We start from the raw sequence: 14399 nt of genomic DNA on the forward strand, positions 1-14399 counted from the left end.
GGTCATTCTTAAATCACAGCCGCTATTCTTGTGTCATGGCCAATTCCTCCCACTTCTTCCAGGCCATCCACCTTCTAGAATATATGAATGAAACACCCATGACTTATACTGAAGAAGTGAGCTGTGACTCACGAAATCTTATACCCTACTGTTTTGGGGGTTTTTTTTAGTCTTATAGGTGCCATTGAACTCTTGCTCTTTTCTACTGTAACAGACAGACAAACATGGCTACCCATCATGTTCTAAGCTTTGAGTTCTTTGGGACAAAGAGTAGGATAAATATGTGAAAAGCAGAAAGCAAGGATTCGCTTTGCCCAGCACCTTTTGACGACATGTCTACTACGGTCGGCTTGTGGTTTAGACTGCGTAGATTTATTTGTTTCTTTCAGTTCAGGGTGACCCAATTCCCTTGTCTCAGTATTGCCACTATTTCTCAGGTTCTTTTTTTAAAAAATTGCTTTTGTCTCCCTCAATTTTCACCTGAAGATACTGGTTTGAATTGTATAAAATATGTGCTTTCCTTCACTATTCGATGCAATATATCATAGGTGTCTGGCTGATTGAGCCTGACAACTGTACACTTTTTCCCCAGGGTTGCCTATATGCTGGGGAGAGATTGGAAGGGAAGTATTGCTTAGGATGGAGGAAGGAAACTCTGGTTTCTATCAAGAAACACAACCCCAAGAAGCACAACCTATGATCTTCTGAACACACTACAGTTTGGTGTAGTGGTTAAGAGCGGCAGGACTCTAATCTGGAGAGTCGGGTTCGATTCCCCACTCCTCCACTTGAAGCCTGCTGGGTGACCTTGGGTCAGTCACAGCCCTCTCAGAGCTCTCTCAGCCCCACCCACCTCACAGGATGGTTGTTGTGGGTATAATTTTTGTAAACCACTCTGAGTGGGTGTTAAAGTTGTCCTGAAGGGCGGTATATAAAGCAAACGTTATTATTATTATTTTATACCACCCTTCCTCCAAAAAGCTTGATGCAGGGGACATGGTTTTCCCTTTCTCTTTTCAACCTCCCAATAATCATGTGAGGTCAAGGATGCTGAGAGAAAATGTTAGCTATTAAATTTCATGGCTCCCAGATCCTAATCTGACACCCTAGACACTACATCACACCAGCTCTGCATGGCACCACATAGTTCTGGTATCACAATGAGATGAATGCAAAGATATTGTGCAGGTGCCAAAATTAGGGGAGATAATGGAGAGATGAACCTCCGCTTCATGCCAATGAGGGGACTCATCAAACTTGGCAAAGAAATCCTGCCTTACAGAATGCTGTGAACGCTCCAAGTTTCAATATTGTTATCTTGCATTTCCATCAACCTACTGGACCACTCTCAAGGCATCGGGATCCACAAGGTACCAGTAATCTTTTTCTTTAATTCAATTCAACTCGGGAGTCTGAAACAAGTGCACAGTTCCCATCAACATGGGTAAGATTTTATGCTGCGGAAATTTGGGAAATGCAATTTCTAAGGAAGATAGACCCCATATAGGAACTGATCAAAGTGTCCTTTCCAATAGCTGGTAACCCCCACCCCATCCCGGTTTTTGAAAGGTAACATTTGTTGCTAGGCAAGAAGGGGGTGGTAACTGGAAATACTAGAACAAACACCCATGTGATCTATGGATTCCTGCTAAGCATTCTGGGAATCTAAGAAGGGATTGCTTGCAAAAATGCAAGCATTTTTGAAGTGCAAGAATATCTGCAAATCATCAGTTCAACAGAGTGGAAGCTGTCATCTTATGCTGCACTACTAAAGAGAATCATGGAACACAATCCTAACTAGAAAACTACACCGTGATTATCAAACTACACTGATTGAGTCCTAAGTCAGTCATATAAACCTGTAATTCAATATTTGAAATATATACCATCAGAAAATCATCAAACTTCAAGCAGATAAGTATCAAATGTACCATCAAAATCTTAACACCGGACCCTCAAGGTAACTGAATCCACAGTCTACCAGAAATCTGTTTTCTTTCATTCAATTCAACTTGGGAGTGTGAGAAAACTACACAGTTCCCATCAACTCAGGAACAATTTCAACCTGGCGAAATTTGCAAAATGCAATTTCTAAGGTAGACACCATATAGAAACTGAGCAAAGAGTCTTTTCAAATAGCTGGTAACAGTTGTGACTAGGAAAGGAGGTGGTAACTAGAGATGGGAATGAACCAAAATACGAACCAAAATTCAGCACGAACCAGGCCAGTTCGTGGTTCACGAACCGTGGTTCGTCAGGTCTCATTTCTGATGAACCGCCACAAACTTTAGGCTTGTTCATTTGGTTCGTTTTTTGGTTCGTGACTGTAGACAGCCTGGTGCCAATCAATCAGTTTCCTAGGCAACAGGGGATGGACTTCCTGCAGACCTTCTGGTGACCCGGAAGTGACCTTCTGCTGACCCAGAAGTGGTGATTTTCTGTCCAGGATGTGACATTTTCACAAACCAAACATACCGGTTCACAAACCAGGGGCAGGTTTGTGAAAGTTTATGGTTCGTGAAATTTGACGAACCACGAACCGCATGGTTCAAGTTTTTTTCAGTTCATGCCCATCTCTAGTGCCAGGCCTTGGTCTCTTCAGACAGAGTGTTCCACCAGGCTGGGGCCAGGATGGAAAAGTCGATGCCAGGCGGGCCTCCCTAGGGCCAGGAATCTTTCACAGATGTTTCTCACTAGAATGGAGGGTCCTCTGGGGTTCATATGGGGAGAGGTGGTCCCGCAGATACACTGGTCCCAGTCCGCATAGGGCTTTATAGGTTAATACCAAAACATCGAACCTGATTTGGTACTCCACCGGTAACCACTGCAGCTGATGCAGTGCTGGTGTTATATGTTCATGCATCGGCAAGTCCGTGATAACACGCACTGCTGCATTCTGCACCAGCTGTAACTGCCAGATCAGGTTCAAGGGAAGCCCTGCGTAGAGCGCGTTACAGTAGTCTAACCTAGAGGTGACCGTTGCCTGGACCACTGTAGTCAAGTCGTGGGATGAAAGGTAGGGAGCAAGCTGCCTGGCCTGTCAAAGATAGAAGAACAAGGACCTGGCAACCACCATAATCTGGGCCTCCATTGTCAAGGAGGCATCCAAGATCATGCCCAGGCTCCTGACTCTCGGGGCTGGCGTAAGCACTGGCCCATCAAGTGCAGGAAGCCGGGGTCCCAAATCCAGGTTTCCGGGACTCAAGTACAGGATCTCTGTCTTCGCAAGGTTTAGCTTCAGCTGGCTTTGTCTCAACCATCCAACCACGGCTTCAATAGCATGCTCCAAGACATCTGGGGCAGATGCAGGCCAGCCATTCATCAGCAGATATAGCTGGATGTCATCCGTATATTGGTGGCACCCAAGCCCGAAATTCTGCACCAACTGGGCGAAGGGGCGCATATAGATGTTAAATATCAAAGGGGAGAGTATCCCCCCCTGTGGTACACCAAATACTAGTGGCTGACGGGACAATAACTTATCTCCTAGCACCACCTTCTGTCCCCGACTGAGAAGAAAGGAGACAAGCCACTGTAGCGCTGTACCCTGAATTCCCACACTGGCGAGGCGGTGGGTCAAAAGGTCATAATCGACCATATCAAATGCCACTGAAAGATCTAATAAAATCAGCAGCGCCAATCCACCTCGGTCCAGGTGCCTGCGAAGCTGCGAGGGTGACCAGCAATGTTTCCACTCCATGTCCCGGGTGAAAACCAGACTGGAAGGGATCTAGGGCCAAGGTCTCCTTCAGGAAATTCTGCAGTTGGTTCTCTGCCGCCCGCTCAATCACCTTACCCAGAAATGGGAGGTTTAAAAACCTCCAAAGGAGAGCCCACCATTGTTGCATATCAGTGACTGAATTTAGGAAATAATAAAGCCAGTGATTACCTAGAGGTTGGTATCCTTGTCTTGAAAGCCCTCCAAAGGTGTTCCTGCTTCCAAACGCACTCCCATCAATGGAACCATAAGACATCTTCTTTTAGGCAGCCCCAAAGGCAGATCTTTTAAAGCAACAGGGAAACACACACATTAGGAAGATGCAGGTTTAAAATACTCAGAAATCCAGGGAGCGGAATTTTAGACCGGCAAAAAGGTAAAACCTTTATCCAAAACTCTGCTCTGCAGGACTCCACGTCCTAAAGACCAGTGGGTGGCTATCGATGAAGGGACCTCTCCTGTAATGGTATATCTCCTTTATGGAATTCTCTGTAAGCCATGCAAAAATAAGAGTCGTGACAATCGCCTTCGTTTACTTAATTTATATTGACTAGAGAATCCAACTTCGCTTGGTCCAAACTTCAAATTCCCTCTGCACTAGATCCAGAGGAGTTAGCCGTGTTAGTCTGTAGTAGCAACATAGAAAAGAGTCCAGTAGCACCTTTAAGACTAACCAACTTTACTGTAGCATAAGTTTCGAGAACCACCAGGCATGCATCTGATGAAGAGAACCACAATTCTCGAAAGCTTATGCTACAGTAAAGTTGGTTAGTCTTAAAGGTGCTACTGGACTCTTTTTGCCTCTGCATACAATCTCAGTTGGAAAAATACGGGCCTGATTCTAGATTATCCCAATACAGATGCAATTTTATTTGAATATGTATTTGTGCATATTTTAAATAAAATTAGATTTATTCACGTTTATTTGTTTATGCATATTTATTTATTTATGCATATTTGTTTATGCATGTTTATATATTTATTTGAATATGCATTTCTGAAGAGATCTAGGCAGATCTAAATAATTATATCTCATCTCCCCTCTCCGACAAACATGGGTTCAATGTGGCATACAAAACAAATTGCACCCCCCCACACACACCCCAGAAAGACACAACACAAGATCACAACACAAAACTGAAAATATAAAATCATTTTCCTATAAGGGGGAGTGATGGTTGAATCAGAAAGGTGGAGAACCATGGCTAACTAAGTAAAGCCAGGGTTTCTGCATACTCGAGGGAGTTTCTACACATGCATAAATATATTAATTTGTAAATTAAAAAAAAAGAAGGAACACTTCCTGCCTCTCAAAAATGCATATGGACTTTAATTGCACAGAAAGCTGAGAGCAGCTTAGCATTAGTTAAATGTGTAGGAGGAAAAACATAGTTGGAGGTAACGTTTGGCTGGCGGAAACCTACAGTATCCTAGAGCGGGAGATTCAAATGGGATTAGAACTCCATGAATTATACGTCCTTTGGTCCTAATCCCTCCTCTGCACACACACACCAAATGCTACAAGCATTTTAAAATTCTGGCTAATGTGAAAAGTTTGGGGGAAGGGAGACTTGTGGAGGATCTCCTTATACTTTTATCATACCGTTTCCCAAAATCTCCAAGCTGCTAAGGGGGCAGAACTGCTAATTGGGACCCTGGAGTCAGGAGGGGGTGAAATTACAGTTGGGTGATCCTACCACAAGTCTCCTGATTCTGCTTTGCCCCCCCCCCCAAATGATTGAAGCCAAAAAAAATGTCAAAGCAATTGTTAGCAAGCAGACCCCTTCATTATATTAGAAAGAAAAGCTTATGGATATGGAACATCCAGGACTTTTTTTCAGCAGGAACGCAGTGGAACGGAGTTCCAGCACCTCTTAGAAATGGCCGGTGGCCCCGCCCCCTGATCTCCAGACAGAGGGGAGATTAGATTGCCCTCCGCGCCACTGAGCAGCGCGGAGGGCAATCTAAACTCCCCTCTGTCTGGAGATCAGGGGGTGGGGCCACTGGCAATGTGACCATTTTCACTGAGGGCAATTTAAACTTAAAAAAACTCCCCTCTTGTTCCAGCTGACCCAAAGTGATGTCGTTGTGCGATCTTGAGTTCCACCACGGAGTTCCACCACCTTTTTTCCCAGAAAAAAAGCCCTGGGAATATCACAAGTTCCTTCCCCCCCCCCCCCCGCCCATGTGCTTTAAGCACCAAATGGCCTGGCTAGGCAGAATGGAAAACTATTGGAAGGTGTGTCAGACTGATGTCATGTCTGCACCCATCCGTGCCATTAATGTATTCTCTGCTCTGTATTGACCTGATCTATTCACTGTATTGATATACTGTATGCCAGTGATGGTGAACCTTTTTGAGCCCGAGTGCACAAAACACAACACAAAACCAACGTATTTATTTCAAAGTGCCAACACTGCAATTAAACCTGAATACTGAGGTTTTAGTTAAGAAAAAACAACTCATACAGTTGTCCAAACTACTTAACATCTCTCTCTCTCTCTCTCTCTCTCTCTGTCACAGACTCACTCACTCACTCAGGAGCCATGAATGAAAGTAAAGCAAGTTAAATCAAAGCAGTTTGCCCTTCTTTATACCAGCAGCCCGGCTTGCAAGCACTCTCTCTCTCTCACTCACTCAAGAGCCACGACTGAAAGTAAAGCAAGTTAAATCAAAGCAGTTTACTCTCCTTTAGAAAGCCAGCCCCAGCAGCCCGGCTGCTGCCTCCACTTCCTGCTGCTAAAGAGACGGGCAGCAGGGAGGCAGCCTTGAGGAAAAGGAATCACGTAGGCAGGACCAAAACCCATGTGATCTCTGCTCAGAGCTACTGGAACGCCGTTCCAGGCATTCCCCCTCCAAATGAGCCCTGGACCTAGTGATCAGCGACTTGGCTTGCGTGCCCACAGAGAGGGCTCTGCGTGCCAGCTGTGGCACGCATGCCATAGGTTTGCCATTGCTGCTGTATGCTTTCATGCCACGCTCATATAATTGTGCTGTGTAATGCTGCCATATAATTATGCCATCCTTGGCCTGCCTGAAAACGAAAGTACTAATGCTTATTTCACAGAGAAAGTAACCAGCCTGTTATCTCTAAAATATGCGGCGCTGGCCTTGCAGCTGGAGTGTAAGAGAAAGACTTTGTAATCTTCTGCCGTTTCTGCCCAGACAAAGCTATTGTAACTTTTTAGGACATTCGCACCTAAATGCAAAATGCTCCCAAAGGGAGGGGGGAATTGTGCTCCCTATATCTATAGTGTATTGTATTGTATTCTTTATTACAGCACTTAGTCAGTATATATCTATAGTGTCTATGCTTGTATAGTCATTCCTGCCAACTTACCCATCTATGGATGTACCCATGAACTGAATGGATCCCTAAATAACCTTTTCAACCAATGCACTGGAGTGCTTGCTGTGAGGGGTTTGGGGGTCTATCTGCCATGGACTACTGACCTAGAACTGACAGCTGACTAACTGCTCCTCCATGCCCCGGAGATGTGCAAGAACTCGAGAAATTCCTGAGTTAATCTCAACACACTCTTCCAATCTTCCCTCGTTCCCTTCCCTATTCAAGGCTAATCAGGGCTCTGATAGCCGCTCCCATCCAACCATCGCAGGACATCAATCATCACTGATAACTTTAGTTTCACCCAGGAAAGCTTAATCAAAGTTTTCCCAGTTCTTAGTCTGGAGAGAGATATTAATTTATTGTTTTCGCGCAGAAGATGCAATCCTGCCCCAGGATACGTTCCACTGTATAACTGGACGACCCGCTGCCGCACTCAGTGTGTGTGCTGGGATTCTATGCACACCCTTGGACTGCACGTCTGAGCCCCTCTCTCTCTTCTTGCCATGAAGTGCTGGATGCTCAAGCTACTCCCCTCCTGGACAGGTGGTAACTATTACACAACCCTCCCCCCCAAACGCCATCTAACCTCCTCTCTGCTTTTCCTAGGCAACTCTGTATGTGTGTGGTGTATGTTCTTGTATGATTGCTTTTGATATCCCTTTAATAAAAATCTTTTTGTTATATACCTGTGTGGTCATTTCGAGAGACCTCTGAGGGAAGCGACCTGGTATAAATAGGTGGAGACCCCCAGTTACCCTCCTCTTGCTAGCTCATTTCCTTGCATGTTAATTCCCCCAATTCTCAAGAAGATCCCCCCCATCTAAGTAACACAATTAAAATATCCTCAAATGAAACCCTCAACATTGGATAACCCTGAAACAGCTAGGTGATTCACCCCCACCCAGCTGTTTTAGCAGTTACAAACCTAACCGCTACAGAGCTTTGCCAAGTATAGTCTCACTCAACAAGTCATATTATCTGGAACACAGGGAGAATTTTAGCCTTTGATTCTTCAGTCCCAAAATGCTATGAAAGTAAAGGCCGAAAACTCCTATTCAAAGACCAAAGTGCTCGACGTTGAGAGCTTAAGGCATAATTTGCTGGATCGGAACAAAGGGTCCGCTGACTCCTCTTTCTTACAATGATGTGATCAGCTTGTATTTTTGTAAATCGATCAATATTACAAAAGGCATCCGAGTCTCCAGTGAGCTCACGTCCAAAAAGAAAACAGAACCATATAACATTCCCTTTAGAATTCCTCCGTGCTTGGAGAAGTGGGAAGCAAATAACAATGAAACACATTATCCAGGCAGTTATAGGGGCGCCGTAAACCTGTTATTTCCCAGAAACATAAGAACGCTAGAAAGGTCATGCTGAATCTATCAGTTCATGTAGTCCAGCATCCAGCTTCCCATAGTAGTCAATTAGATGGCCCTAGAAAACCCACAAGTAAGGGAACGGAGGTTGAAACCTGCTCCTATTTTCCCTCATTCCTCAAAACCTAGCAGAACAGAGATCAATTTAGCCATCTTGGATAATAGCCATTGATAGAGCTCTCCTCCAAGAATTTGTCTAATTCCCATTTAAACTGGCTAGCGCTACATCATGTCTTAGTGAGTTCCCCAGGTTAATTGTCTATTGGGTGAAGTATTCCGTTCCAGTCAGCTTCATTGGATACACCTAGTATTTTCGGAGAGGGAAAACAGTTCTGCCCTCTGAATGCATCATTTTGGAAACCTCTGTATCTTCCCCTCTCTAAATTAAATAGCCCCAAACATCTTAGAGTATCTCTACACGAGACGCCTCAGAGTGTGTTTATCAAGTGTAGGGAGATGCAACATTAGTCTGGAAGCATAGTTTTAAAAGACAGAGCCGGCAGAGAACTCTCCTCAGAGGGTTTGTCAATTTCATCTTCGCCTCCCCAAGGCTCTGTCAATTTCACCTCTGCAGTCTAAAACTGTGTGGGATCGCAACCAGAGGATAGCAAGAAATGTAAATGGGCTGGAGCTGCCTTCCAGAGCCGGTCTTGGATCTGGAGAGGCCATCAGGGGCTGAAGTTTCCTTTCTGAAATTTCACAGCCCCTTCACACAGCTCCAGTGTATAGCAAAGCCTTTGCCCTGCCTCCGGCTCTGTCTTTTTAAACTACCCTTCCCAGCTACCATTGCATCTCCCGACACGTGTTCTTCACATGTCAGATGTCTTGTGTAGAGAGACTCTCAGTCTTTCCTCATACAGAAAATGCTCCAAATTCTTGATCATTTTGATTGTCTTTTGCTGCACGTTTTCCATCTCTACAAGATATTTTCTGAAATACAGGTCCAGAACTATATACAGTGGTATGTACTCAACCATTCAATTCTTCCAAGGGAGCAGCATCTCCATTTGCAGAAGAGAAAGCTCTGGAGCTCTCTCCCCAGGGAGATTCGCCTGCCCCCTCCTGTTGCCATCTTCTGCCAGTGGGTGAAGAGTTTTTTTGTTTCGCTTGGCATTCCCTCAGTGATTCCCTCCTCCCTCCCCAATGTTTGAACTGTTGTTTTTAACTTTTGTATTTTTTTGAAGATCTGGATTGAAATTATTTTAATGATGCATTTGAGCACAGATTTTAATGGTTTTTAAGATGAGATTTTGTTCTAACTTGTTAGCTGTCTCGCTGGCTTTATGAGGATGGAAAGGCAAGATAAAAACCTTGTAAATAAATAAGTCAATACGAGTGGGTGGTGATTTCCAGTGAATTCCATCCTCTCACTTCCCCCCCTATGCCAATTGTAAGGTTTCCCTTGTTACCGGAATTGGTCTCCTTGCGAGCAAGATAATTTGTGGGAGAATTAGCAAGCAAAGAAGACAGCTATGTGAGAGACCAGTATCTATGTGTGCCAATGTCTACGAGGATCTATTCCTCTAGAGAATCCTTTTGTTAAGCACAACCTGGTGCCTTGAGTGTCCCTCTAGCCAATCACAATGAGAGAGATATGCCACGGAGTCCTGTAGATTGAAACAATAATTGATTGTTTATTAAACAATGGATGAACAATTTTTACATGAAAAGGAAAAGGTCTCCTCGTGCTCAGTGCTCATCAAAGCTGCAATAGCAATGCAAAGCAATTAATACCTTTTGGTTAATTATAATATTTGTTATCTTATTGGCTCGCAGAATACAGGGGGTCCTGCACTGGCACAGAAGGGGGGGGACCACCTATCATGACACAAATGTCCAGGGGTATTCTGATTGGAAGAAGCAACTTAGGTCAGCAACAGAAATTGCAAGATTGCTGTTTCTGATCTGTCCTTGGTGTTATCTCCGAGAGGAACATCCTCCTTCCTTTCTCACACGTCTCCTCTTACGGGCTTATTCCTGCCCACTCCTTTTTGCCAATGTAACTTTGAACGGCGGCGCCCTAAAGTCGCTTCTTGCAACCTTGGGGTCTTTTCCAGGAGCTGGGCTCCGTGGGTGGAAAGCTATTGGAATGTGCTTGTGGTTACAGCTCCTGGCCCTAGTTTTGCAGTTCCTCTCTCTCAGCCTTGAGAGAGATGTTTCTAATCCTAGCTTGCTTTCATTGCAACATTTTGCATAGACAATTCTTACAAAGAGCTTTCTGTATTAAAATCATACAGCAGATGTGTGTGTGACAGCTGCATCTCTACCACATAGCAAGCATTGTACTGTTAATTCTCAGTTCTCACAGTGATTAACATGTTTAACATACATTCTTCTTTGGTCTCGTGTTTCAAATTTCATTTTCTTGCAAGTTGTGTTACAAATACTACAATAGCTCCTGAGCATAGTGAAAGTGCATATAATACTGAAAGGCACAGAAATGGTGTATAAAATCTCTTTCATTAAATCCATATTCCACACTTTCAATAAGCAGACAGATATTGAATCAAAAAGGGTTTTTTATTTAAAATATTACAGATCAATTGCACACAAAACACACAGCACACAAACACACAGCTAACTAGAAAAAAACAGGGAGGAAGGTTGGAGAGAGTTGCAGAGTTGGCTTTATAGTTACCAGGTCCAGAAGACTGAGAGTGTCCAAGGGAGAGCAGCTTCAGTGACCAGTACTTCATTGCAAGAGGGAGAAGGGCTCAGACATTCCATATGAGGGCATGTGGAGGGTCCAGAACACACACACACGGAGCACATGGCAGGACATTCATATATACTGTGTAACTTGCCCTGAGGCAGTACTGGGAGTCTCTGCCCTAAAACAATGACTTAATGGTTCTTCCCAGGATGGGACAAAGGACGGGGAAACTGTCTCCACAGTGAGACAATAAGGCTGGTGAACTGTCTCCAAGGTGGGACAATGAACTAGGAAGGTTTGATTAGGTCTTCCTGGGAGGAACTATAGGTGTAAAGAGACTATTTGATGACCCACGATGGCTGGATGGGTGAGGCTACAACAGGAGAGTGGGTAAAGGGTAGAATTGGCAGGGTGGGTGAATGGATTCATCCAAGTACCTCTGGAGACCTCCCTTGTTCTATGGTTATGCACAAACTCCAGCGTGAGGGGCTAAGTTAGTCTTACTTCTCTTCTCACATTCCAGTACTTTTCCATCTCCCGCCTAGCCAGGTAGCTTGTCTGTGTTTTAAACACATGAGCAGAGGGGCTTATGATATTGCCACATTCATAAGCCTGAATATCGTGAGGGCAAGTATGACCACTTACACCCTGAGGGAGTAAACAAATTTCAGGAGACTCAGTGGGGAAGATGGGAAAATCTTTATAATGTTTTTATCTGATTTTATGGAAATTGTATGGAATTATTTATTGTATTTTAAACGATGTGATACGCCCTGAGCTCGTTTGCGGGGAGGGCGGAATAAAAGCTGAATAAAATAAATAAAATCCTGTCCTGCAAAGTCAATAGATGGTTTGATTACCTGTCATTTTTGCAAATACCTCACTTCGGCTTTGCCATACACAGAAGTTTAGTTTTCCCTTCTCTTTTTTTTAAGGATACCCAGAACAAACAAGCCGTAAGAGAAGCATTAAAATCTAGCAGAGAAGACAGCATCCAGTGAAGCCAGAAAGAAAATCTGATGTCTTGAAGTCTAAAATGTACTAATCATTAAAACCCCATATTCCCAAATTATTTCTTACACAAAAATAAAGATCCTTATCATCAGCCATGTTACTTAAAAGCCCAGAATTTGGAGAAAATAATGAAAGATTAAAGATCCATTTAAGTCTATCTTGTGAGTTGTAGCCAGAATCATCATTGTGATATATATCTAGAACGCTGGCATTAACTTGCAAAGCACAAAAGGAGAGCCGGGCAGGAACCCAACAGGAGATGTGCTAGGAAAGAAAAGCGGGCTAACGCTTCCATCCTTGCAACAGCTTCACTCTTTTTCTCCCCAATGTTATTAGCCTTTTCAAAAGGGGAAAAAAAAGGACAGGTGCCACTTCTTTCGCCTATCTTTTTTCTTCTTTAAAGAGCTACCATTGTGCAGGGAGGGGTGAGGGTTTCAGTTATCAAAGCCCCGTGTAGGAGGGAGGTTAAACCCTCCCCCCCACACACACACTTTCTCTTCCTCTGCACAACTCTGCTATGAATTAAGGAGTCGCACAGCTGTGATTTTCTGGAAAAGAGGCTGGGAAGATCTGCCAATATCACATCTCTTTTAAGACTAGGCACATATGGGAGAAGGAGATCGATTTGAGAACACCGATGGTGAGATTTAACAGACATTTCAAGGTACCGGAGACTTCTTTCTGAGAAGGCTTGAGAAACCATCAGTGGCTCTTCTGCTTTCTGGCGCAGCAACAAAACAAGAGCTTGTCAAGATTTGGCAGCTCAACGCTACTGAGCACGTTCACTTCCACTACGACAGGCTCAGAAGAAATAACTGAAGTTCTAGGCCAGTTTGTTGCCCGTGACTGGTCTTGATTTCACCCTACTACAGAAACTGTGGACAAAGTACAGCAGGATTGGAGTCCAGTGGCACCTGAGAGACCAACAAGGTTTTCAGAGTGTAAGCTTTCGAGAGTCAGAGCTCCCTTCCTCAGACTCTCTAATAATCTTGTTGGTCTCTAAGAGGTCATTGGACTCAAATCCTACTGTTTTACTGCAGACCAACACGGCTACCCACCTAAACAGTGGATAAAGAACAACAGCAAGAGGGTTGGGAGGGATCTACCAGCAGATTAAGCTGTCGGGTGCATATTTTTTCATGCTGCAGAAGGTAATATTGACCAGCTGGTGTTCTTGTTGCCCTTGTTGACAGAAAACGTCACTCATGGCTAAAACTGACTAGTGCCTCTTTTTGGCACAGCTGATGTGGTTGGTGTTCTAACCAGGCTGATCTTTCGTGCATTAATATATTTGTCAGGAAGGAAAGGATGCAATGGGAGACTTTGTTTAGACTATCCAACTTTGCAATGCCCTTACATAAAGCTGCAACCGAGCCTCCGTACAACTATTTCCAGCTCCCGCAAGCCCCTTCCAAACAGCCTTCCCAGAACAGGACCAGCAGTGGCATAGCGGTGAAGTGGTTGGGCTGTGAATCAGCACTCTGCTGGTTCAAATTCCTCTAATGCCATAAGCTCACCAGGTGGCCTTTGGAAAGAAAGCCACTCCTCTCAGCCCAGCTCCCCAGCTGTACTGTGGGGATTTTCTGACTTCGTTCACCGCTCTGAGTAGGGCACTAATCTGTTTAAAAAACAGGTATATAAGTGCATTTATTAATTATTATTAACTTATAGGAAAACAACAGGTAAAAAAATGGGTTTGATCTCAATGAAAATCTCTGCTGGCAACAGGGATTTCCATCAGTGGAAGAGAACTTTTCTAGCCATCTGCAGTCAAAACCAGCTCCCTACTGGAGAATCCCAGGAGCAGCACAAGGAGAGAGCCCCAAATGCCGGGGCAGGGGAGTTGACAACCTGTTGCAATAAGGGAGAGTTGGCAAAAAAAATGGTTCCCCTCCCCTGAAATATATATATTTCAGTTAATAAACTCACAAACATAAACCATGAACTATAATTGGACAGTCAAGCCTGAATTCTCCCTAGAAGCTAAAACGACAAAACTGAGGCTATCGTACTTCGGTCACATCATAAGAAGACAAGATTCTCTGGAAAAGTCAATAATGCTGGGAAAAGTTGAAGGCAGTAAGAAAAGAGGAAGACCTAAAACGAGATGGCTGGACTCAATCAAAGAAGCCACGTCCTCCAGTTTGCAGGATCTGAGCAAGTCTGTTAACGATCGGATGTTTTGGAGATCTTTCATTCATAGGGTCGCCATGGGTCGGAGACAACTTGACGGCACATATCACATGACATATCACATCACACAATCGTACAGTAATCTAAGCCATACA

The 14399-nt window shown here is 44.1% G+C and overlaps 1 protein-coding gene across 3 annotated transcripts in view; it reads right to left on the reverse strand.

Annotated features, from left to right (window-relative positions):
- TSNARE1 (t-SNARE domain containing 1) overlaps positions 1-14399 on the reverse strand; it is a 635428-nt gene that overhangs the window by 474508 nt on the left and 146521 nt on the right. For all 3 annotated transcript variants that reach the window (XM_054984298.1, XM_054984299.1, XM_054984301.1), the window contains exon 3: positions 3890-4002. In XM_054984298.1, the coding sequence (XP_054840273.1) occupies positions 3890-3974 (85 nt within the window). In that variant the 5' untranslated portion in view covers positions 3975-4002. The remainder of the gene's footprint in view (positions 1-3889; positions 4003-14399) is intronic.

The sequence above is a fragment of the Eublepharis macularius genome, chromosome 7 (genome assembly GCF_028583425.1).
Source record: "Eublepharis macularius isolate TG4126 chromosome 7, MPM_Emac_v1.0, whole genome shotgun sequence".
In the NCBI taxonomy this organism is placed as follows: Eukaryota; Metazoa; Chordata; class Lepidosauria; order Squamata; family Eublepharidae; genus Eublepharis; species Eublepharis macularius.